Source organism: Pararge aegeria, chromosome 5 (genome assembly GCF_905163445.1).
Source record: "Pararge aegeria chromosome 5, ilParAegt1.1, whole genome shotgun sequence".
NCBI classification, from domain to species: domain Eukaryota; kingdom Metazoa; phylum Arthropoda; class Insecta; order Lepidoptera; family Nymphalidae; genus Pararge; species Pararge aegeria.
This window is the reverse complement of record NC_053184.1, coordinates 10,411,420-10,436,493: the sequence shown is the minus strand read 5'-3', so window position 1 is coordinate 10,436,493 and position 25,074 is coordinate 10,411,420. Positions and strand designations below refer to the sequence as shown.

General features: G+C 35.9%; 1 protein-coding gene across 8 annotated transcripts; it reads left to right on the top strand.

Annotated features, from left to right (window-relative positions):
- The first annotated feature begins 126 nt into the window (after positions 1–126).
- On the top strand, positions 127–25,056 carry LOC120624044 (putative uncharacterized protein DDB_G0282133). Of its 8 annotated transcripts, XM_039890364.1 has the most exons (29): positions 128–456; positions 901–1,006; positions 1,305–1,481; positions 1,773–1,870; positions 2,020–2,211; positions 2,453–2,602; positions 2,819–3,391; positions 3,693–3,848; positions 4,990–5,088; positions 5,969–6,184; positions 6,842–6,985; positions 8,749–8,854; positions 10,261–10,350; positions 11,056–11,152; positions 12,319–12,632; positions 12,939–13,049; positions 14,283–14,422; positions 14,639–14,718; positions 15,117–15,195; positions 16,173–16,258; positions 17,025–17,103; positions 18,539–18,638; positions 18,738–18,808; positions 19,851–19,968; positions 21,144–21,253; positions 21,896–21,993; positions 22,459–23,878; positions 24,698–24,773; positions 24,948–25,056. In XM_039890364.1, exons 1-29 carry the CDS (start codon positions 322–324, stop codon positions 24,950–24,952), a joined length of 5,226 nt encoding a protein of 1,741 aa, XP_039746298.1. In that variant the 5' UTR covers positions 128–321; the 3' UTR covers positions 24,953–25,056. The 8 variants fall into 8 exon arrangements, with proteins under 8 accessions (XP_039746301.1, XP_039746299.1, XP_039746298.1 ...); XM_039890367.1 differs by lacking the exon at positions 24,948–25,056 and having other exon boundaries at positions 127–456; positions 6,026–6,184; positions 24,698–24,784; XM_039890365.1 differs by lacking the exon at positions 24,948–25,056 and having other exon boundaries at positions 127–456; positions 17,034–17,103; positions 24,698–24,784.
- The last annotated feature ends 18 nt before the right edge of the window (positions 25,057–25,074 follow it).

Below are 25,074 nucleotides of genomic sequence, written 5' to 3'. Positions count from 1 at the left end.
AAGTAATATTCAGTTCACCTAAAAGATCGATTTTTTACGATTGAATGTAATTTTACTTTACGAGAACGCAGCTTAAATTATTGGTAAATCTAATGTCACTGTCAATTTGCGTCGACTCTTGAATCTTGGATTGACGATTTTTTTTTAAAAACTAAAAAATAGACCTTGATTTTCTTGATTCATTTCCTAACAAAAGTGCTTTAATAATTCAAATGTTCCTTCCTTAGACTTAATCAAATCTATTTTATACAAGCTTGTGAAGAATGTTTTATTTTAAGAATCGTTTAAAATATTTAATTTAAAAATAAATATCGGTGTATAATGGCCCCTGGCAATAAGGAGAGGCATCCAGGACGTACGGGTACCATACCTAAAACGAAAGTGAGGAATAATTGCAATGTACCCCAAGAAGCTGTAACACCAACAAGGCGAGATATGGCATCTAACTTGGTGACGGTAATACATACTTCATATATTAAATGCACAGGAGCCGTATTGGTCCAAACACTACATATTTATTCTGATTCTTAATTGCTACTGATCACAGTGAACTGAAGTTTTCACAGAACACATGTGGCTGTTATTTATAGAAAATTCAGCGAGCCACTCATTTTGGATAATTGCCAATATTATCTGAATGGTTCACACGCTTTGGTCTTAGAAATTCTTTCTGTTCTATTAATATTAAAATCAAATCAGTCCCTAATTGATATTTTAATATTTGCACTTTAATCTTGATCATCCATATGGGTGGATGTTTTTCAAAACTTAAACATAAGAAGGTATCTAACAGTGAATGATGCAAAAGATCAAATATATCTATCGATAAATATAATCACAACATTTTTGACTGTGGTATTGTGTATTAATGTGATTTAAAGAAACCGGAACATTTTTTAGACTTCTCTGGATTGGGTGCCAGTTTCAGAATATAACACAAGATCTAATTGTAATCAGTCTAGAAAACAGACAAATAACACATCAGATCAAGAACTCACTGACTTAGGTAAGTTATTTTGGACCTTTTAGTGAAATGCATAAAAGTATTAAAGAAGAATAATTATGGTTAAGAGTCTTATTAAAGTTCTTATTTTAATACACCAAAAGAATTATTTATATTATAATGGGATATTGCTTTGTTAGAAAGGATTTCCCAGAATAATCTTTAACTTATAACAATGTAAATCCAGCCACAAATTAATTGGCTCTCTTGCCTTAGCAGAATGGCATACAAACAAACAAATATAAGTAAGAATTTAATAATATTTCTATTTCTTTATAATTAAATATGTTGGTATTTCTAGATAATTCAGTAGCATATGAGGGCGGGTTTGGAAGGTTTGTTCCTGTGAGGCCTCAACCTCGAGCGTTACCACTGACTGTACAAAACAGGGAAAATTTACCATCAGATCACCATGATGATGCAGCCTCTAATTCCTCACATACTTTGCATCCTTACACCGCACACCAAATGCAGAATGGTACAGATTCGTTTTGCTTATATTCATGATAAAAAATTACTTTAACAAAGATTACTGTTTTTTAGTATCTCGGACAGAATTACAAAAATGCAAATATGCTAAGTAAAATTGGAAAAGTGTATATTTATTAAAATAAAACACATCATACTGAGAATGTGTTTTATGGAAGACTGTCCTTGTGATTGATTTAACTGATTTAGCACATTTTGTTTAGTATTATTATTTTAATTTTGTTAAAAAACTATTTGAAGAAAATTCTATTATATTTTTATCAAAATGTTTATATTACAGGCCTAATTCCACATTCTAATCATGCAGCGGCTGCTGTTATGATAGTTAATCCCACAACACCTAATGCTGTTGCAGGGAATATGTCTCAACAATTTAATGTAAGTTTGCTATTGAACCTGTTTAATAAAGTGATTTTGACAAGAAGAAAGGCACTTTTAGGCATTATATTCATGTAAAGTGCAGAAACCTCTGTAATTTTTAAAGTAGTTTTAGGACTTATATTATTTAATTAATCTTTGTATTTTAGGGTCCTAATCAGAATAGGAACAACTTGACTAGGAATTTGAATTCAACTCGTAATACTTTTGAAGGAAATAATTCAAACAATAATAATTCCACAATCTCTAATTCGAGATCTGGTACAAAATCTGTCAATTTAATGAACAACATGTACGACCAGGGCCAAGGCAGTTTTAACAACATAAATGAGAATAATCAGGTAAAGTACATGAAAATTGGATTTTGTATATTAATATAAACTAGTAATAATAAATTACACATTAATTATTTAAAAGAAAAAAAAACATTATCTACTGGTTTTCATTTTCAACCATGCTTGCATGAATAACAGCAATGTCACTTAACGTCAGATGAGATTGCAGTCAATTGTAAAGTTTTACTTAATCAAAAGCTTTGGCCTCTTTATCTTAAATGTATTAACATTTAATTTTATATAAAAGGCTCACAGAGAATCAGCCAGAGCTTTAGGAGAAGCGATTGTTGCAGCGTGCCCAGACGCGGCGGCTGTCGAACGTCGTCTTGGACAGATCAGGGAATATATAAGAGTTACGTCATCTCTTGTTGATACAATGAGGAATTCAGAGGATGAGGTAGGTAATGCGTTGTACTTTAAAATGATTGCGCTATTAAATATTTTGAAGAGAAGAAACTAAGATGACTAATTTATTAGAATAAGCTCGCTCCGCAATATCAAATTTTATATATGCAATTATCAATTTATATCTGATAAGTAAACCGTATATAGGTAATGACATAGTGCACAAACAACAATTTTTTTTTATAATTAAAATGAAAATATAATTTAGGCCTTTATTAACCACACAAAAGAAGAATATGATGAACTAGTAAAAATGGTAATGCAGTTGAAAGAAAGTGAAACAAAACTTGAGTCTATGTTAGTTTTAATGCAAGGTAACAATGCTGAAGCTCAAATTGAAAGTATAACTCCTGGTCAAGGAGCAATCGGTACAAGTGAATCAGAAAGTAAAAATGATGTTATTCCTGAAAAAGCAGTAACTCAAGATAAATCTTGCAATATTAAGACGAATAATGATAAAAATACTCCGAACGTGAATCTAAAGAAAGTAACAAACTTTGAAAATGAACATTTGAACAAGACAACTATTACTAGACAAGGAGATGAAAATCAAATAAATAATGAAACTGTCACTGAAAGTATCGACATTGTTGATGAAAGTGGTAGTGACAGAGTTGAAATTAAAGAAATAGAATCAATTACTTGTGAACCCGAGGTAAAGAAAGATGATAAACAACTTAATGACATGTTACGAAAAAATATCATGGCGTGTGTGGAAAAAATTGCTATTATGGAAGAAATGAGAAATAAAAATAAAGATTCTAGCTGCAACAAAGATCAGGTTTTGTTCTGTCGATGTATGCAGTGTGTGTCATCTTGTTTTAATAGATTTGCATAGCATGTTATATGTTAAAAAGTAACCATGTCTAACTAGCTTAACAAAAATACTGAACAATTGTATTTTTGTATTTTTTATACTTAATAAACAGGTTTTGAATTGAGTGTTTGCTTGAAATGTGTCTGTTTTAGTATCTGGTCATTTTACAGCATAATCTCTAGTTTCCCTTTCATTTCACTTAAATCTCTAACCATGAGCTGCTAAGTTTTTATCATTGTACCATTTAAGTGAATGTCATTTTCAGCAAGATGTAGTTGTAAGACCTGTATCTGACCAAAGTAACGACTCAGCATACAGTGACAATGAACTTTGGCAAAATGAGATAAAAAACAAAATGGAGTTATCACAAATACGCCTCACTGCATTAAAACAACAACAGAAGCGACTGCTTAAATATCAGGTAGGGTTCGACGAACGTTTAATTTAAATAGGTGTATATTTTTAATGGTCTATAAGTGCTGTGTAGTGATGGAAGATCAGAATTCAGTTGCCTTCCTTCCTCTACACGCGGGAGTCGTACGAGGCGACTTAGGGAATATAAAGGAGATAGGCGTATCCACCAGAACGTCAAAATCAGTACCATGATTTATATGTCATCAGCCTGAAATATGATAAGTTATTAGATAAGTAGTAATTAGATAAGATAATATAAGAAGTTACACAAAATGCTGTCCAGTGAGCTTGAGAAGATCGCCAATGGTGCCATTGCCCTTCTCCAACAAGAAAACTACCGGCACATTTCCTTGATTCAGTTCAATAGTTTATACAGTTGATGGCTACAAACAGACAGAAAGACAAACCTCGGCGTTTATAGTTATAATAATACATTGCGATTTACTACTAAATACCTATTTTCTCAGTTTCACTAACTTTATTAATTCATCCCTCTCTTTTCCTTCATCTACTGGGCTGGTTTCCGCATCCGAAACTTTACGTCTGCTGTGCGTGCATCCCTGACTTATTAGCCTATGTTTTATAGTTGTTAACCTATTATGCAAATTTAGGGGCCTCCTTACCTTGAAAAACATAGGACTTTTATACAAATTATAGGGGTAGATTTGGATAAAATATCTTGTTAACTCCTGAATATCTATGCTTTAAAGGAAAGCTATTTTCTAAATTTCAGGTTTAGGGGGTTAAAAAAATCAGTAAAAACATTCCCTCCCTATTTTACAACCCTAAAGGAGGAGGATTTAAAGCTGATAACAAAAATGCCGATTTCCACGTAACTAACTTAAAAAACAGGAATTTCATCCAAACTTCCAATCCTTATTTAACCCCTTTGGTGTGGTAATTATCAAAACAGTTTCTTAGCTGACACCAACATTCTAGAATCAATATTTCAACTTATAGTTCCTGAGATTTCATGATTAGTCAGTGAGTTACTGAGTCAGTGATTTTCTCTTATATATATTTAGATACTTAACCAAATTGTACTCTCTTGCCCTTATTTATATCTCTGTAACTACTTTTTTCTTTGGTATGCAATAAAAGTGTGTGTAAATAAATACTTTCTTATACTTATAAATAATATATTTTAGGCAGAAGCAAAACAACAACTAGAAGAATTAAGTAAGGAGAGGCAATCGCAGGAAATACATCACCCGTCCACATCACATGAAAACTTTAGTGGAATGCAGGTATTATATTGAATTAGTTTATATTTACCCTATAATTTTTTTTAATTTATATAACACGTCCAGAGGCTCAAAGTGTAAAATTTGGATAAGTATATAAATTTCAATGTGTCTGTCAACGGATGCTTTCAGCAGAATTTAGTAGAATTTGCAGTCTAAAGAAACTCGCGTGCTGTTTGTGTCCCGCGGCTATATTTATTCCATGAAAAAATATCCGCTTCTTTTATCAATACGTACTTATACTTCGACCAACCGCAACGCATATACCGCTAACGTTTATACTTCGGTTTCGCTTAGCTTTCTTTATTTTAAATTACCTAATCTAAACCTCCTAAGCAATCGAATGCAGTAAAAGATTTTTCAAATCAGCCTCATAGTTCCATAGATGAGCGCGTTTCAACTAAAAACACTGAAATTCTAATGTTAGTACTACAGATAACTAAGTAATTTGATGATTGCATGAAATTTTATTTATTATTAAGTTTAAGGGTGCAGGAAAACATCGCGAAAAAAACCAGCATGTCTGAGAGCTCTCCATAATGAACTCTCAAAGACCTGTGTAGTCCAACGGCTTAACCCTTTTCATTATGAGAGAAGATCCGTGTCTTTCACGGCTAGCGTAGGCAGGAGACAATTTTCTCCCTGGGGTTTTAACCCTTCCCACCCTCCAGCTTTATCAAATCTCTGAGCATTGGCATACAAGTGGATTTAATATCAGAGTAATAATTTAACGGGATACCTAAACTTCTCCTACTTTGCATTCCCGTGCTTTGGCAGGTGGATTCGTTAATTCATCCCTTGTCAGGGGAAACAATTGTATGCCTATACAAGCCGCTAGAGAGACGCTAATGCGATGTTAATGATATCATTTAATTTTTGTCAGAATCTGACACTCAGTGCGAACTACCATCATTCAAATCGCATGTACGGTGCGAATCAGATAGGGGTAGCGACGACATTGCCGCAATCCAACGAGGTGCTGTCCAGCCCGCAACTGACATCCAACAACATTGACAGCGAACACGCGCGCTCCACTCACTCTGTGCACAGCCAGGACGAGAGGTTCTCTCTGAGGGATGGCAATATAGCCAGCAGCGAGGTAAATTTGCATACATATTTTATCGTACAATCGTTGCGCGATACAAATAATTCACTCTACGTTTTTAATTTAAAATAGTTCGAATTAAAAAAAAATCTAATATCTAATAGCTACTTGTGGTGAATTTAGATTGGTGTTTTTGCAAACGTTAATTATTTTTTATAAAGCGCTCTTTTACATACTTAAATAACTCTATGCATGTTCTGACAAACACTTTGAATTTAACATTATGTGGTTTCGAGGGTGTAGATCCTAGAGAACTCTTTTCGATACTTCAAGAACTCTACCTTATGTGTGCAACAAAGACACGTTGAATATAGCGGGTTACGAGGATGTAGATCTGAATGGATGTGAAAGTTTATTTGCTTATAACTTGATAAAAATGAAGACAGAATTCCTGGAAAGTTATTTAATGTACTTCACATAACTTTTGTACCAAAAAGGGCAGTTCCGTACAATTTAAAAATAAATAAATATAGCTTGCGTCTTAGTGACGGAAAAAGGATATGTGTTTTTATTACTGCGGAAAGCTTTAGTTAAAATAAACGAAACCACTATCTATCTCTCTATTAAGCGATGATAGGAGGAAGATATATAAAAACTTAACTTTATTCCAACCGCAATACCGCACAGTTTCTTTAGTGTTGCTAACATTAGGTATTCCGCCTTCACCAGGAGGCAGCGGGCGGCGGCCGTGACAGCGAGGTTGAAGACGACGAGGGACTTATGAACGACCGCGGCCGCATTCTGCAAATCAAGCTACGTGAACTGCAGCTTAAAAAACAGCACATGGAAACACTGGTACGTATTCTATAAACGAGAGAAGCAAGAGTTTAAAACGTTAGTCGGAATTTTCACCTATACTGTTCACATAACGCAATGGACTGTAATACTGTTCACATAGAGCAAGCAGAATAGAGCAAGCACGCAACGACTTGTCTAGACTGAAAAAATTACTCATAAAACCTAAGCATTGCTCTTGGAACACGCATAGCGCGGTGCTATGTGTTCTCTGAATTCCTATATGGTGTAGAAATTGGAATCTAACAGAGATCCTGTCCAGGAAACTCGATGCGTCCGAGATGTGGGTGTACATACGTATGTTAAGAATATCTTGGACAGATCGTGTACGGAATAGAACTATATTGCAGAGAATGGATAAGGATCCAGAGGTACTCTTAACATATAAAAGATGAAAGTTAGAATATTTTGGTTATGCGATGCGGAACACCAAAAATATGAACTTAAAAATTAAAAAAAAAAAAAACATAATTCAAAATACATTTATTTCAAGTAGGCCACATATAAGCGCTTTTGAAACGTCAAGTCTGTCTGTTTGTAGTGACTCTACCAACGGTACAGATTCTACGGAGATGAAGCCGGCCAGAAACTCAGCAGTTGCTCTTTTTTCTCATTTTTCTATCTTGTGAGAGATGAAAGCTTATCATCCGCTTAGCTTATTATACTAGGTAAAGTGGCAGTGGTGGCCGGAGAAGGATATAATGGCTCAAAAGTCTACGACAATGGTTTAGAAAGAGCACCGAATGATTATTTAGAGCAGCGGTGTCCAAAGTAGAGATAACCTTAGTGATTGCCAACATTCGTAAGGAGACGGCATCCTAAGAAGAAGAAGACTGTTCACATATGACGCTATCGGCATGTTTTGTTAACTTATCTTGTTGTGGATATTGTGTATAATCTGGGGGCAAAGGCAAACAAACAAAAGCACAGCCTTACCATCCTTTTCTCAAAGCCACTCAGGGCACTTTCGACTACCTGTAACTTCGTTTTGGATGAAGCCAGGATCCTAAAATTGAATTAAGAACACACATAATCCTCATTCAGCCATTATTGTATGCAGTGCATTATATATACATATATTGTATCACTTTACGCCCGCGGAATGTAGCTCACAAACTTTTTCCCATTTAATAGTGAACTTATTACACTAGAGGTGAAATAATTACTGTCAACTGCTGAATTATATGAAGTGATTAGCCGTTTATTCGAGAAATCATACTATATTGGAGTGGTTTTTGATGCTTCAATATTGGTCCTGTACACGGTTTCTGTATGTTCTTAATTCTTTGGATCCTAAATGAGTAGTGACCAAGTATTATCTTTATTATTTTGGCATTATATATATAATATAGTAATTATAATAGAATAGAATAGAAAGAATAAGTAGAATAGAATTTAGTGATGATTTATGTATATATATAAATCATCACTAAATTCTATAGTGAGTCCTATTTGATTAGAAGTTGGTAAATTTATATCTCAATTGAGGAAATGTTTTGGATGTCACAGCTCAAGTAAATGTGTCATGTCACTAAATAACGCAAATATTCGATGCCACAAATCACGCAAATATTGACACCTAGAATATTATGTTTTTTGGGTCCAGTCCAATGATAATAATATTTCGCCAATACTTTGGCGAAGGCAAATGTAACACATATATCATTTCCTCTTCCATTCCCCTTGCTACAATATATTTCAAGGCTTTTACTCTGAAATGATTTTTAAATACACACCTTTTGCTATGACGATTATTTTTTCAGGTTTCAGAATTTCAAAAACTACAAATGGCGACTCGTCTCGGTAGCTCGCATAACACTTACTCGAGTTCCGGCGAAGATAGTGGCGACGATGAATCTTCGCGCAAATGTAAATTACTTATATATAATAATATAGTCAAGTCTTTAATATAATCTAGACTAAAAGTAGACTAGTAAACTAGAAGTAGAGGAGTATTTATAATTGGATATTTTATACATAATTAATTATTCAGTTCATTAAACAATTGGCTAAAAGTTGTAACGAATAGTGAATGACAGTTTTGTTGCTAACGTTTCTAAAATGTAATACTAAATTTAATTAATAAATTTAAGTATTTTTTTTTAATGCGATAGTACTTAAATCGAATTCCGTTTGCCGAAATATCCGGTGTTATTTCATTACTTTTAAATTTTTTCAATTTACAGTGTAAACTCATGTAACGTCCCTCGATTTAACGACGAACTCCCTAAAGCGTCGAAATTAATTGGTTTCGGTTGGTTTAGCTTGTCTTCCATACAATGATACACTCTACATAGCATTACACCCACCCTCAATAACGACAACAATTGAGTAATAAAGTACTTTTTAAGTTGCTAAAATTACTAAAAACTACGCAGCTGTGTACGTTTTTTTGTCGCTTTATTATCCTAGCCCGCAATAAACTCGACTGTCGGCATCATCCATACGAACTTTCTAAGAAATTCGTTCTTTTGTTTACAAATTGGGATTGCTTGCACGTGTAGACTGTTGTTGACCATGACTATGAGTCGTGGATTATCTATACGTATATAGTTGTTCACAAACTTTCATAATGTAAACATGGCTAGTAAAAGAAAATCACTGTGTATTGAAGAAAAAGTTTTACTGATACGCGCAATAGAAACGGGAGAGAAGATAAGTGATGTAGGCAAACGCTTTGGATTTAGTCGCTCTACCTTGTCCACAATATGGAAAAACAAAGAAAAAATTCTCCAAGCCGAGGGCGAGGGGAAATCTTCCAAAAAAATTAAAGAAGCCTAAATACGAAGATTTGGATCAGGCTGTACTATCATGGTTTCGCCGACAGCGCCAGAATAATATGCCTATCTCGGGGCCGCTCGTGAAAGCTAAGGCGGAGAATTTTGCTGTAGAACTTGGTTTCACTTCTTTCAAAGCATCAGAAGGATGGCTCGGAAAATTCAAGCAACGTCATCATATCAACTATGGTAAAATAAGTGGGGAAGCACGAAGTGTTGATACGAATGCGACTCATGATTGAATTAATAGAGTCAAAATTCACAGAATAATACGCACCAATTGACATTTTCAATGCTGATGAAGCAGGAATTTTCTATAAGTTGACTCGAGATCAATGATTTTTCTTCTCTCCATTTAACGACAACTGTTTATAACGCCATAAAATGCACAGTCCCTTCAGTGTCGTTACATAGAGTTTATTTCTTTTACGTTTTCTATCATAGAGTCAATACATTAAAAAACCTTTGTCCTTTGCTTACGTTGTATATCTTTATCAGGTAATAAATCGGGCGTCAATCTCAAAAATGAGGATCCATTTAAGTTAATGGAAATAAAAGCCATAAAGACAGCACTGCAAAAAACTAAAGGTATGTAGATAATATATGCTATTATAAAATTTTGTATTGACGTCACTAAATCCTGCAACAATGGCTGAACGGATTTGGATGAAATATTGCACAGTGATAGAACAGTTCCACTTTTTATCCCGGAAAAATATTTGATTCCCATGGAATAGATTTGTTTTCACTTAGCAAGCGATCGACATATTCTTTTGCACAGGATTCAGAGAACAGCATGGCCGTACACATTCTAAAACGAAGTCGCGCGAAGCAACTAGTAGTAATAAATTCAACAATTTTAAAACTCAAACTTTAATATTGCATTCTGTAATTAAAAAATATATTTTATTCATAACATGCTAAGAGTCAGCAGGTCATATGGTTCAATTATAATATGTTCGGAATCCAAAGTGTGTTGCATATTGCATATTAACACTATGTTATTTAGACTGAACAATAAGTAATTCTTTTTTCATCCCGTATAAATAAAAAATGTTTTACGACTCTTCATATTGTAATGCAGTCGTTGCGTTTAACGAAACTGTTGAATAACCCGATAATTGCATTACTGTATAATGTTCACATATATATGTCTTTAAAACGATTGCTATGTTCGCAACGCTTTACTTATAAGTGGCGTACATCTTAATTCATTGGCCATTGTTAAAATAGACGTTTACAGGTGCTATAAATATAAAAACGCGTGTTAAAATTAATTATTCCTGTATTTAGATCTCATGCGGTCGGTAGAAACATTTGAAGCGGACCATCTCACGGGTGTTCACGAAGAATCCTTTCATTTGCCTGGTCATTCCAACTTGCATGATAAGTGAGTAAAAAATCTTTAAAAAATATATGGTATAAAGTTATTTGTAGTTTATGAATATGTCGCTTCGTATTAAAACAGTTGTCTAAAATTTTAACACTTTAGTTTGGAATACATGTACTGTAATGGCCATTTATTCTATTCTGTTTTATAATGTAAGTAATATTTTTATAATAATTAATTGTAAAGTATGTTTGAGCAATCGAAATAACACAAGTGTGTAAATATATAAAATAAATAAAACAAATGAAAATAGATCGCAATTTTTTAATACATGTTTTTTTTAAATTAAGTTGGTAAAATTGTAGTATAGTTATGTGAAGTTTCTTAAACTATTTTAACTAAATTCATTGAATAGAAGTCAATCAAACGATAGGTTTACTGTCCTAAACTGATAAAAATTATGCAAGATTGTAGGGCGAAATAAGTCGAATTTTTATCGCTTTCAATAAACTTCAATTTTTCAAGTAAAATAGCGCTATTTAGTAATATTTGAAAAAAACAAATTATTAACACTAAATGGTGTCCAATTAAAGAGTATTAACAGCCTTACTAATAAGTAATTTATACCTGAATATTATTTAATTTTCACATTACCCAGTAATTGCTTAAAGGTACTAAGTTGTGTTAGGCATGATATAAAAATTAAAAGTAATACTTATTCTTTTAGTTTTATTTTTAATTTTAGAATAAACTATCGAGGTAAAAATTAGGGTGGCGTTAATCTATGGCATGCAGGGTATGCACTTAGCATGCAGATTATATACAATCTAAAATCTACAACACAAATTATAGAAAACTTAAAGGGAAGCATTGTAAGCGCTACAAAAAGCCTACCCTTATTATTATTTCTGGCTGCTTAGTGCATACCTTGAATGCACGCCATTGGCGATAATAATTATTCATTGTAAAGTCAACATCTCCTGAGGATGCTCCGGTTTCGAACGAAACGTGCGTAAAGGGTAGATTGGCGATGATCTGTTAGGGGTGGAGTATGAGGATTGAAGAAATTATAAATTACACCATACAGATTCTCCTGCTTTTCGCGGAGTATAGCAAATTAAGCTTAATTTTCATAATATATCATGGATTACATATCCAATATTTGATAACAGGCATGTAATTAAAGCGCTAAATAAATTACATTTATATTTATATATTGTCGACAGTAAATCTGAAGGGGGCGGTAGTATGGGTGGATGGTCAAACGAGGGCAGCGTTTGTCGCGTGAGGAACACTTTGCCCCAGAGGCACAAGTTTACCAACGAACAGCACTCGCAGCAGCAAGTTCAACATCAGCAGCAGATTCAGGCGCAGCAGCACATACAGGCGCAACAGCACATACAGGCGCAGCAACAACATCTGCAGGCTCAGCAGCAACTTCTGCAGACTCAGCAGCATCAACATCAACATCAGCAGCATCAGCAACAACATCAACATCAACAACACATGCAAGCGCAACATCAGCAACACCAGCAACCAAGTAAATTAGCTACCGCTTTCATTATTTACTAATTAACCGATTGGCCTTATCGCTATAAGGCCGCCTTTTGTTTGTGATCTTAGTTTTGTATAGTTTAGAGATTTATGTACAAAAGAGTCTTAATTTAACGCCAGGTAACTGGACCACGGTAGCACTTTCACACAAATTTCTCCTAGAAATGGGATATAATAAAGTCTAAGGATGATGATGAAACTAAAACATTTTACAATTTAATTTACTCGAACGATAACAATTTATATTTAAAATGGTTTGACTTTTGTTAAGTGGTATACGCTCTAACACTAGGTCACGAAGCCAACATCAATACACTGCAACAGTTAGCACAAGAGCTACGTATGGAGACTGAGAAAATAATGGGCGAACGAGCTCGGATCTCAGACATAGTGACGAACAAGGGTAAGGAAGAATTAATTCGTAATAATATGAGATAAATAAAGAGAAAGAGTTATACATAAGAACCATGATAACATAATTAAAGTACTCATTATTATCTATAAAAAGTCCACGAGGCAATATATGAAACTTTTATTGAGTCGCAATAGCAGCTTTTGTGTCCTAAAATTTAATTAGAGCGCGGTTAGAAACAAAAGTTGGTTACGTTGGTACCGCAGTATTAATTCTTATTCAAGTAAATAGTTTTATCATCAAGGGCATATATAGCAGTGAAATAATTTTTAATTCATTCCAATCGGACATTTAATGTAGAAGTTATTGCAAGTCTAAAAAATTTAAGGAATAACCTAAATGAAACTTAATCGTAAAAGTTCTTTATAAAACCTATATATATTAATACCTATAATTATACCTAAAATTTTATTTAAAATTAGTGAAACAGACTTCCGTTTGTTAATTTATTTTAGCTCGTAGCTTGCCATTCGCTTTCTTTACCATTATCACATAATTTATTTTCAAGGCCACTCACTGCGCACAGCCTTCAATTATGTATGCATTCCTTTTTCACGCATATCCTCCATACATTAATTCCGTCTATTCTTCTTCCACTAATACTTTACGCTTTGACATACAATTTCTTCACATTATGAAAATTAAGCTCAATTTGCTATACTCCGCAAAAAGCAGGAGAATCTGTATCGTGTAATTTATAGTTTCTTCAATGCTTATACTCCACACCAAACCTACCTTTGGCTAGGTACTCTAGGTAGGTATAGCAAATTAAGCTTAATTTTCGTAATATATCATGTATTTCCGCAAAGTAACGCCTGCTTCAATCCAAAAAAAATTCTTCTGCAATTTATGCCTACAACTAATTGAAAAAGTTGAATTTCTACTGTGCGCTGTATAGTCTACATCTCTTCAAGGTTCTTCGTTATCGGAAGTAAAATAAATATATAAATTTCCGTGTCTTTCCGTATATGCTGAGTGATGGCGGCAGATCAAAATATAGTTGTTACCACCTCAACTCTTCCCGCTGGTGTAATACGCGGCGACTAGGGGTACATAACGGTTAACGGCCAGTAGCGTTCTCTGTGCTAATTCTATCAACTACTGCGATCACAAACCCGCATGTTGGGAGAGGCCAGTGTGTCCAGCAGTGGAGTGTTATAGGCTGTTGATGATGATAAAGATGATGGTAAAAATTTTCGATAGCTTACTCATTGTTTGTCGCAGAGAGGAAACAGAAGAAGGTGAACGAAGAGGTTCGATCTAGGTCCGCGGCATGCCCCGGGCCAGCGGAACGACGTCAGATGCAATTGCGGGCCTTGCTTGCTGACAAACAGCGTGAACTGGAGGCGCTACTCAATAAAGAGGTCAGTTAACGCGTTAGAAATTGACCGGACGAAACTATGTCATCATTTTGTTTCTTGAATTCTGACTAAAATCGAAAATCTAATCCTAGTAATAAGTTTTTGTTCTGATACAAACTAAGTGAGAGCCACATACCTGACAAGTAATAAACACACAGCGCCCTCTGCCTACAAGTTTTCAGTAATTTTTGATATTAGATATGCTACTATTTTGTATAGACACTCACGACGCCTGTAGAAGTTCAAAACATGAAAGCCGATTCGCGCGCCGCATCCGTCGTTAATCACTCGTATAACAGGTATGAAATTGTAACTATCCAATTAATAGTAATTCTTTAGTTGTGTCATAAACTGTCATAGAAGTCTTTTCTGTACCATTGACTTTGTGATCTCATGTATTTTTTAGTCAGTTTTAATAATTTGAAACAGAGCAATATATAAAAAAAATCGACCCTAAATGTTCGATCATATCATATTGGATATCGGGATGCTGTAAAACATATCCTATATTATTTTGCGTATTCCAAGACAAAAAATATCTAAACACGAAATGTTATTCAAATTCCACCATTTTAGTCTAAAGATACAATTACATATATACCAACTGTATATATATAATTGTATCTATCTATTTAAAGTCGATACTTGAAAAAAAACATGTTGAATTTAAATAAACTTATGTATCTGATTATTTCAGCGAACAAGAAGAACCGGAATCTCGATCGGAACACGTCCCAATGGATTCTCAGAACTCGAGGGACACCGAAAACTTCAGGGTATGTGTCCTCAAAATTAAAACAGCGGAGCACTGCTTTTTATTATCTTATTTTCGCTTTAAACTTCTATGTCTGTCTTAATGACAAGCTACGCTTACTTTGGGACTAGATGGCGATATGTGTAACATAATCATAATTTGTTAACTTCATGTAGAGAGACTGACCTTGGAGATGTTGACTTTACCCTACAATTTTACACTTGCTTAAGCAATTGCGATATCTGTTCATTGTAAAGTCACCTCCCTGGTGCGGCGGGGACCTCTGTGTTCGCAAATACGATTCCCGGCAATTTGGTAATTTATAATTTCGGATTTGCTATCCTATAACACGTTAGCCCGCTACCATCTTTGACTGCATCATCAGGGGCTAACTTGTAGTGGAAGAAAAATATTTAAAAGTTATAATAAGATATTCCGATGCTTCTCGCGGATTATAGCAAATTAAGCTAAGTGTTAATTGTATAGAAGAATTTTTTGGTCCTTCACCATTTTAGCCATATTGTGTCCTTCATATAGTTGAATCAGATATAAAGAACTTTAAGTTGTTAAATTAATAAAAAACCAGGATAGCTGATGATCGGGAGATCACCAAATTTTCTGCGCAGCACGGCTAGCATTGACAGGAGACAATTATATCCCCGGGAAATGATAAAAATGTATCATCTCGCACAGCTTTATCAACTCTCAGAGCACTAGTGGAAATAATATCCAAATAATAAATGTGTAATAATAAACGGGGGTTACCTTACTCTTATTCTATGTTCCCGTGCTTGCGTGCAGGTGGACACGTTCATTATATCCCTCGTCAGAGGATTTAACCGGGGGATAAAATTTTTGTATCCTACCCGTGCTTGCCCTGCTGTATGCTGATTGGGCATTTCTCCCCTTATGGGAGAACTTAAGGGAGAGACGTTGAGTCAAGCAGTGAACTGTTATAGGCTGTTGACCACCTTAATGAGTAAGCAATGTTTGTTGTAGGCTGGAGGTGACAGCGTACTAGGGACAAGGTCTATAAACACGGTCCCCTCACATCTCGGCAGTACTTACGGCAGCGATAGCGACAGGTAATGTATACCACAAATTTATGTGTGGGTTTTAAGGGCACTGTCTGTGTAATTGGGGACAGCTTATATAGTAGACATTGTTTAAGAAGTGGTGCTTTGATATTGGATAGAAGCAGGCGTTACTTTGCGGAAATCCATAAAATATTATGAAAATTAAGCTTAATTTGCTACATTCCCGGAACAGCAGTAAAATCTGTATGGTGTTATTTATAATTTCTTCAATCCTTATACTCTTATGTGGAGTATATGGATTCAAGAAATTAATAATTACACCATGCAGGTTCTCCTGCTGTTCGCGGAGTATAGCAAATTAAGCTTAATTTTCATAATATATGGTGCTTTGATGTTTAAACCTTAGCCATTTTGTTGGTTGAGAGACTAGTGTAGTAGTCTTGAGATCAAGCATACAAAACCAGCTTACAAAGAGATCAAAGAATATTCGTTTGATATATTGATTGTAAAGGTGTATTGACACATGGTTACGCTCGCGGTTGTCGGTTTAATTGTATTAACATATGTGAATCTATCATCATCTGCGGCAGATTCAAACAATGCTCCGTGTCTGTGGATTGAACTGAAATAAAATTACACATGAATACTTTCCCCTTGAAAAAAATATTCTGTCATGGCCATTTTTCAAATCTTGCACTGTGTGCTTAATTTTTTTCCAGTTCGGTCAGCTGTTTAATGCGTAAAAACATGTACATTCATCAACTTCATAATTTACATGTAATATTTATAAGTGTGATTTATTTTATTTTTGTAGTGCTTCCAGGAATAAGTCCAACCAGAGGAACCGTCCCAGAAGGCGACCCACACAGGACAGACAATCCGAAGAAAATAGTGTAAGTGTTGTGTGTGTGATCGTAATTTCGTACGCAAAGACACCTTTTCACTAAGCCAGTATGATTTTTAACGATAGATAGGATAACCCAAAAACACTTTATTTTAATCTTACCATTTGATCATTGGAACGACTGAAACTTTTTTGATTGGATTGGCAGTTATAATTGTGATATGGGCTTCTTCTTATTGCAAAAATCAACCCCAAAGAAGGTGAAATAAAATTTGGAAGATATCAAAAAGCTGTGTTATTTAAAGTTCTAAATATAAATATAGTTCTTTAATTTCTAAGAAGTGATTCAGTATCTTGATGTTAAAGCCAAGCAAGATAAGCTAAGAAATACAAAATTTAATATTCTCAACCGACTTTTATGTCATGTCATTTTTTATGTATGTTCGGGCATAATAAAATTCTATTTTTGTTCGCAAGGGGTTTATGCCGAAATGGTCCGAATTTCAATCTCGTATAGATCTGATGAAGAGTTTTGGAGATGGCAACGGGAAAAAAAAAATAGCAAAATTGATCAATCCATCGCGATTGCTGCAATCGCATGAATATGCATTGTTTACGCAATCACACAACATAACATCATACCGGTACACGCGAGAAGGTTTTTTTTTCCGTTTTTTATAACACGATTCCTAAAGTAATTTTGGATTTACCAATGCATAAGTTTAAAGAATGTGTTAAAACACATATTTACAGCGAGGTTACTATACAATTCATGAATTTCTTAATGACAAGGTTGCTTGGAAGCATCCGATTTCTATCAAAAGATAGAAAAATTAATTTCAAAATGTAAAATGTAAATTGTTGATATTGGAAAAGAGCAACTGCTGAGTTTCTTGCCGGCTTCTTCTCGGTAGACTCTGCCTTCCGAACCGGTGGTAGAGTCATTGCACACAGACAGACTTGACGTATCAAAAGTGCTTATATTAGGCCTACTTGAAATTTTTAATTTTTTAATTTTGAATAAACCCTTTTCACTGAGAGAGAAGACTCTTGCATAGTAGTAGTTGCACATTATTTCGCGACTGAAAGCTAGTTGCAGAGCGTGTATTTAAGCCTGATACAAAAATGTATTTACTTTTTAGTTGCTTTAACATTTATGATCGAAAAAATGTTTTAATACATTTCGGATAGAAGCTGGGGTATCCTTTGCGGAAATCCATGATATATTATGAAAATTAAGCTTCATTTGCTATAGTCCGCGAAAAGCAGACGAATCTGTATGCTGGAATTTATAATTTCTTCAATCCTTATACTCCACACCAAACAGATCTTCGGCAATGTACCCTCTAGGCACGTTTCGCTCCGAAACCGGAGCATCCTTAGGAGATGTTGACTTTACAATTAATAATTTTTAAGTCTACAATTATTCAGTGTAAAGTAAAATTAAGCTTAAATTTCATTAATACATTTTGTTTTGTTTTCAGGCATCAATTGCAAACAATAATAATGTGAATGCTCGACACGAGCCGCGCCTTGAATCGTCCAACGTTAACTTAGTCCCGCCCGCCGCGCCACCTCATAACAGTAAGTAGCGATTTTTACTTGCGCTTGCACATATCACCTTCACTTGCTATTTATAAAATACAAATCAGGCATTTGAACTTAATACTGTATTTTTTTTAGATGAAGCCACTGGAAATTTGCCGTACTCTCATATACCACCGACGTGCTGGAATAGTAATAAATCTAATCAGGTAAGAGTATGAATATTCTTTTCCTCTTGTTCAATACTTGAACAATAAAACATTTAAGTATCGATCCAGTTACTAATTACATCTTTGTCCATAGTCATCCCAGTTGGTGTAAAGATCTATGGCGTCTTATTAATTTACTTATTTTATTTTGTCTATGTTTTTGTCTCTTGTCTACGGCAATTAAAAAAGAAATGTAGCAGAAATAATGTTTGTTGTTACAATTAAAAATAAACGGTTGTGAATTGTGAATTTGGCTCTATAAGTTATTTCAATATATCCACAACCTAACACCTCTCTATTCTACTGTGATATTAACCTTACTAATATTATGGATGCCAGTATGTTATTGTTTTTTTTTGTCCGTCCGTCACGCCCTAGCTAAGCAACCAATCAACTGGATTTGGTATACAGTTAGTTGAAAGGACGGAGTAACATAGGCTACTTTTCATCTTAGGAAAACAAAATTTCCCACGGGATTAGTAGAAAAGCGTAATAAATGCGGACGAAGACGCGGCGGGCAAGTAATATTTTAAAAGCGATAAATGTGTTTGTTTGTTTGTTTGAAATCTTTATTGCACACACACATTTTATATAAACTAAACACATATACAGAAGATACTTAGAATAGAAAATAGAGCATGCAAAAGCGGTCTTATCACTAAAGCGATCTCTTCTAGACAACCTTTGACGTCAGGAAAAACGAAGGAACGGGTTGGTGCAGCAATTTAAGTTTAAAATATATATGTATATATACAAAATAATTATAATAAACTACTTACTCATAAGTACATATATTATACATAATATATATAAGTCTATTCATTACACATATATATGCATTTGCTTGGCCTTTCTTTACTTCCTTACATATTTCATTACATTTTCTTTATTCTTTTACAAAGCAACCAGTTTACTTGTTTTTTGAGATAGATTTAGAGGAACGGACAGATAGTAACATAGGCTATTTACTTTTTATCCTGAGAAAAATATTTAGGAACACTTTTACATCAAGAGAGATTAATTTAACATATTTTTTCGGCAGGACATGCGCACGAATCAGTTCACGCAAAACAGTCACTCACAGACCATGGATCGTTTGCTGGGCACTCCGCAGATGTCTTTCCCGCCGACTATGCCCTATAACATGATGATGCCATACGGTGAGTAAAGTTTCACTATCGAAAATCATATTCAAATAATGCAAAAAAACAGACAGTAACTATTTATAACCTCAATTTTTAAATTTCGTTGACTCGTTAGGTTATTTTTTCTCTAAAAATAATTATAGCTACATACTTATATATGTACAAATATTTCGCCCGTTTTCACTAACCATGAACAAGGCCTAATCAAAGAAGATTCCTAGGTGTACATTTGCCGTTCCAGAAGGTGTGGTATTTTGTGTCTGTATTTTCATATTTTTCATTTCGTATCTCGTATGGATTTAAAGTATTAAAAAAACCGCATTTTTTTATCTTTTAAGTGTCAGTTAACTAGTTGCATAAACATTACGCACTGCCGAATCGGTGTCGTAGATGGCGCCTTAGGCCGTTAGTCATTATCGAATAGTTAGTGAAACGTTTATTATATAACGTACTTTGCGGTGATAGCCCATTGATTAGGGCTTCGGTTTCCCTTTCGGAAGCACCGAGTCCAATCTCTGCTGCGCATATCTAACTTATCAGAGTTATGCCCGTATTTAATTTAAATACCACTTGCCTTTACGGTTAAGGAGTTCTCCATATTGTTCTTAAAGGCGTGTGAAGTCTAGCGAAATGGAGTACGGCCTAAACCCTACTCGTTCTTTTGGGAGACCCGTACCCTGTAGTGGGCCAGTAATGGGCTTCTTCTCGGTAGAATCTGCCTTTTGAACCGGTGGAAGAGTATTGGATAGAAGCAGGCTTTGCGGAAATCCATGATATATTATGAAAATTAAGCTTAATTTGCTATACTCCGCGAAAAGCAGGAGAATCTGTATGGTGTAATTTATAATTTCTTCAATCCTTACACTGATGAGAGAGTGAGATGAGTAACAATTATTCATTGTAAAGTCAACATCCCTGAAGGATGCTATTTTGGAGCGAAACGTGCGTAGAGGGTGTATTGCCCAAGATCTGTTTGGTTTGGAGTAAGGATAAGGATTGAAGAAATTATAAATTACACCATACCGATCCTCCTGCTTCTTGCGGACTATAGCAAATTAAGCTTAATTTTTATAATATACGGTGGTAGAACCACTACAAATAGACAGACTTGACGTTTCTAAAGTGCTTATATTAGGTCTAGCTGTAATAAATGAATTTTGAATGGGTTGATAACGAACGATGACTCATAGGAATGGTGGGCGGATGCGGTTGCGGTTGCGGCTTGTGGGGCGCCTGGTGCTGGCAGCAGTTAGTGTTGCAGCAACGCGAGTTGCACGCGTTGCGCGAACAACTGACACACGTGAGTATCTATTTTCTATATTATTAAACTAGCTGTTGGCCGCGTTCTTCGTCCGCGTTTATTACGTTTTTTTTTATACAAATCCCCTGGAAAACATATGGTTTAATTGTTTTTATAATGTAGCCTGCAATACTCTCCTCTGTCCTTTCAAAGAATTATTCCAAAAATAAGGTTGCTTAATTGCTAAGTTAGGGTGTAAAGGAATGACAAACAAACAAACACACTTCAAATCGAACCCACGGCCTGGACTCAGAAAGCAGGGTCGCTTCCCTCTGCGACAATCGGCTGTCACGTCGTATGCTCATGAATGTATTACTGTTGGTAAATACCATGGCATAAAGTCGGAACATATGTGCGGTGTTTTCCATTATCTGACACTACCCTAATATCAGGACCCTTTTTAAAAAGGGGCCCGCCAGTTGAAGTGCGACAAAACGATTATTTCGACGTTGTTTCTCTTTTATATACGTAAGGCTCTTATAGGACATGTGGGCGGGTACGATTTGTCGGCGGGTGGTGCTGCAGACGATTCTGTAGCAATGCGAATACAGTAATAAAAATGTACCAAAGAGTAGGAGTACCAAAATATACAAACATTTAATATCAAAAAGATACTGTCTAAAGATGATTTTTACTTTTTAGTTGGAAGAGCGTTGGCGGGCCGAGACTGCTTCGCACACACTTAACAACCAAGTGCCACCCGGCAACCGTGCCAATAATTATTGGGACAATTTTAGAAGGTAATTCACACACGATTTACCTTATGCTGACCCAATTTAAATCTGATATGACCATATATTGAATGTATTTCTAATTTCAGATATTAGAAAACAACATTTATTTAGTTATATATTAATAGTTTAAGGTAGTATTTATGTACATATATATATTCCGGTCACTGCACTTCTAATGCATACGAGGGTAAGAAACGTGTGACAGTGTTACCTTGTGGCTTTATTATTGATCATACTACTAATTTATTTATGTCGACATTTGTCACTAAACTAGATTAATTGAATCCTAGCTATTTAGCATATTAGAGTTGCGTTCCTATTAACAATCTATTAATAATAATCTTTCGGCTCCAGATACGCTATAATAAAAATGCCGATACAATACCTTCCCCTATCTACCTTGAATTGAGCTTTTATAATACGAGTCTGCTTCGCTTTCGGATCGTTATTGATCGGAGTTCTCGTTTGCAGCTACTCGCGTCAGAACCTACTGTCTGCTAACAGCAAGAGCAACGCGGAGGGACAGCAAGGCGCGCAGCCACCGGCGGCGCATCCGCTCGCCGAGCGCTCGCACAACAGCCTCCACCACACCTCATCCTCAACCTCGCCCTCGCTCACGCCCAAGCGCAACACCGCACCGCAGCACGCGCACGACGAACCGCCCGCGCGCCATCTGCGCCGCAACCTCGCCCCCGAGCGTTCACGTTCCTTCTCCTCCGCGCCCGACGTGCTCAACGTCAACCAGAACCCCGAGCCCGACGCCGCGCCCGACCCGCACAGCGCGCACTCCAACAACCCACAGCGCAACCTCGACTACACCAACCCCATCCCGGAAATCATCCAATCTCACTCCAACAACCTCAACACGCCCGCCAACAAAAAGAAGTCCTCCACGAAACTCCCGGCCAAAAACTCCGCGGCCGGGAGGAATCGCACTCTCGACTTCTCCCCGACCAGCAACATCGACATCGCGAGCGCTTCCACGGAAACGCCCAATCCCAATCTGGCAACCGCCGCCCGAGAGGTGCAAGACAAGGCGACGTCGAAACTGTTCGATCTCCTGCGGGAGAATATCTACTCCGAGGTGACGACGCTCATCGACGTGAACGAATCCCATCCCGATTTTCTTATTCAGTTGTTCAGAGAGCTGCAGCTTATCAGCTCCGATCCGCTCCGGCAGCGAGTTCTGCAGTCGATTCGCGGAGTGCTCGGGCAGTGCGTTGACGAGCCAGTGTCCACTACCTGTTCAGAGCCGGCCTCGCGGCCCGCGTGCCGCGACTGTGGCGGACGGGACGCGTGCTCCACTCCGGCGCAGATTGATAACAAGATCGTGCGATTTCTGTTGATGAGCAGCGAGGAAACGTTCAATTCGGAGCTGCTAGAGTCGTTGGCTTCCCTCATTCTGGGTGGCCTCGCCGACAGTCGGCGATCTAGGAGAATTATCGAATCTCTTTCAAAATATGAAGGATTGAGAGTGTGCGACGTCTCGAGCGATATTATTGAAAACCTACCACAGCTGAGTTCCGGAAGTACAGAGGACGAGGAGTCTGCACATTTGACAAGTGAAATATCCGAATCTTCGATTCTGCAGGATGTCGCGGGCTCGCTGAACTTGTTTAGGTCGAGCGAGACGCGATTACATCAGATGAACTCTTGCCCCTACGACATGTGGCCCGGGCACGTCCATGTGGACGAAGGCAGTCCCCGCTCGAGCCGAGAGGGCAAGGTCGATCTCATCGACTGCTCGGAGATGCACAACGGAGACTTGGCAGAGGCCGACCAGACTTGCCCAGCCGAGGCCGAAGTCAGCGCCGACGCCCACGACGAGCCCCCTGCCAACGCGGAAGCTCTGCCGGACGTCGTGGACACCGAAGAAGTCACGCCGACAGAGGTAATGCGACATGTATTGTATTGTAGATGTCTACCCCTGATTAATTGCGCTAACCGTAACAACTAACTTTAATCTTCTATAACATGCTAATAACAACTTAACAATGAGCTTTGTATTTTATCATTCCTAACATGAATCTTTTGTATGTACCTACCTTAATTAAGTGCTCATTTGAATAATTAATAAATAACATGACTGAATTTGCTTTTTTACTTAACATCCTCGTTTTCGCTTTGTCTAAAAAGCGAGGAAAATATACCTAATTAAAATTAAAAACTAAATTATAGAATATATAGTTCAAGTACTTTTATTATATTAAATATCTGAGACTATATTTTATTAGTACAAAATATTAAAATATTGTGATAAAGAAGAAAAATAAGATTCAGAGAGCTTGATTTATTCTGTGGGGACAAAATAAGTATGAGATAATCTAAATAGTGTGACGTCAGCAGCCTGTTTTTTATTTATTGCAGATAAGGGCCGAATCGCCTACGTTCTAATAATTAATGGTAACTCTTAACTACAATTTGCAATGCAAACATCTATAGTCAAAATTTAAAGCATTTTTGTAAAAATCATAACAAAGTTAAATTCTCATTTCAATCTATTTCATGCAAGAGGAATTAGGAATAAAAACCAACGAAAGTTTATCAAAAATAATGTATTACATAGATTTCATCTTCAGGTACTTTTATCACAGATACAAAAAAATAATTGTAATTCTTTTACTTCTACATTATGTACAATTTAATGCATAATTTTACCCTTAAACATATCATGGAAGGACCATAACATTTTGATATGTTTATATTTAAGGCTGAAGCAGAGTGGTTTGGGCTTGACCGTGTGCCAACAAGGCTGCATATGGAAGAATCATCTGAAAAACAGAAAGGTGAAATTTAATATTACATTAAAGTGTAGCAAACACTCAAACATCAAACATTTTATGTTTGACCTGTTTCTGTTTGAGTGAACCTGTAATAAAATTAATTAGATCTTCTTTAACTGCATCTGTAACAGAAAAACAGAACAAATCGAAATTAATTTCCATTTCCTTTTTTTCCAGATTAAGATGGAGAAGTGAGGCATCAATTCTCCAATTCACCATTCATTTCATATTTTAAATACTATTTGTGTATTCTCATTTTTTATTTGATTGTGGTATAAATTTCGGTAATGTAATATTTATTTAG

What these genes read in the sequence shown, in the direction of transcription:
- LOC120624044 (XM_039890363.1), top strand. Translation starts at nt 322, where the DNA reads ATGGCCCCTGGCAATAAGGAGAGGCATCCAGGACGTACGGGTACCATA. An exon ending in CGCCGCGCCACCTCATAACA is followed by an intron (nt 18,639 to 18,737) that starts GTAAGTAGCGAT and finishes TATTTTTTTTAG; the next exon opens with ATGAAGCCACTGGAAATTTG. An exon ending in AAGAAGTCACGCCGACAGAG is followed by an intron (nt 23,879 to 24,697) that starts GTAATGCGACAT and finishes TTTATATTTAAG; the next exon opens with GCTGAAGCAGAGTGGTTTGG.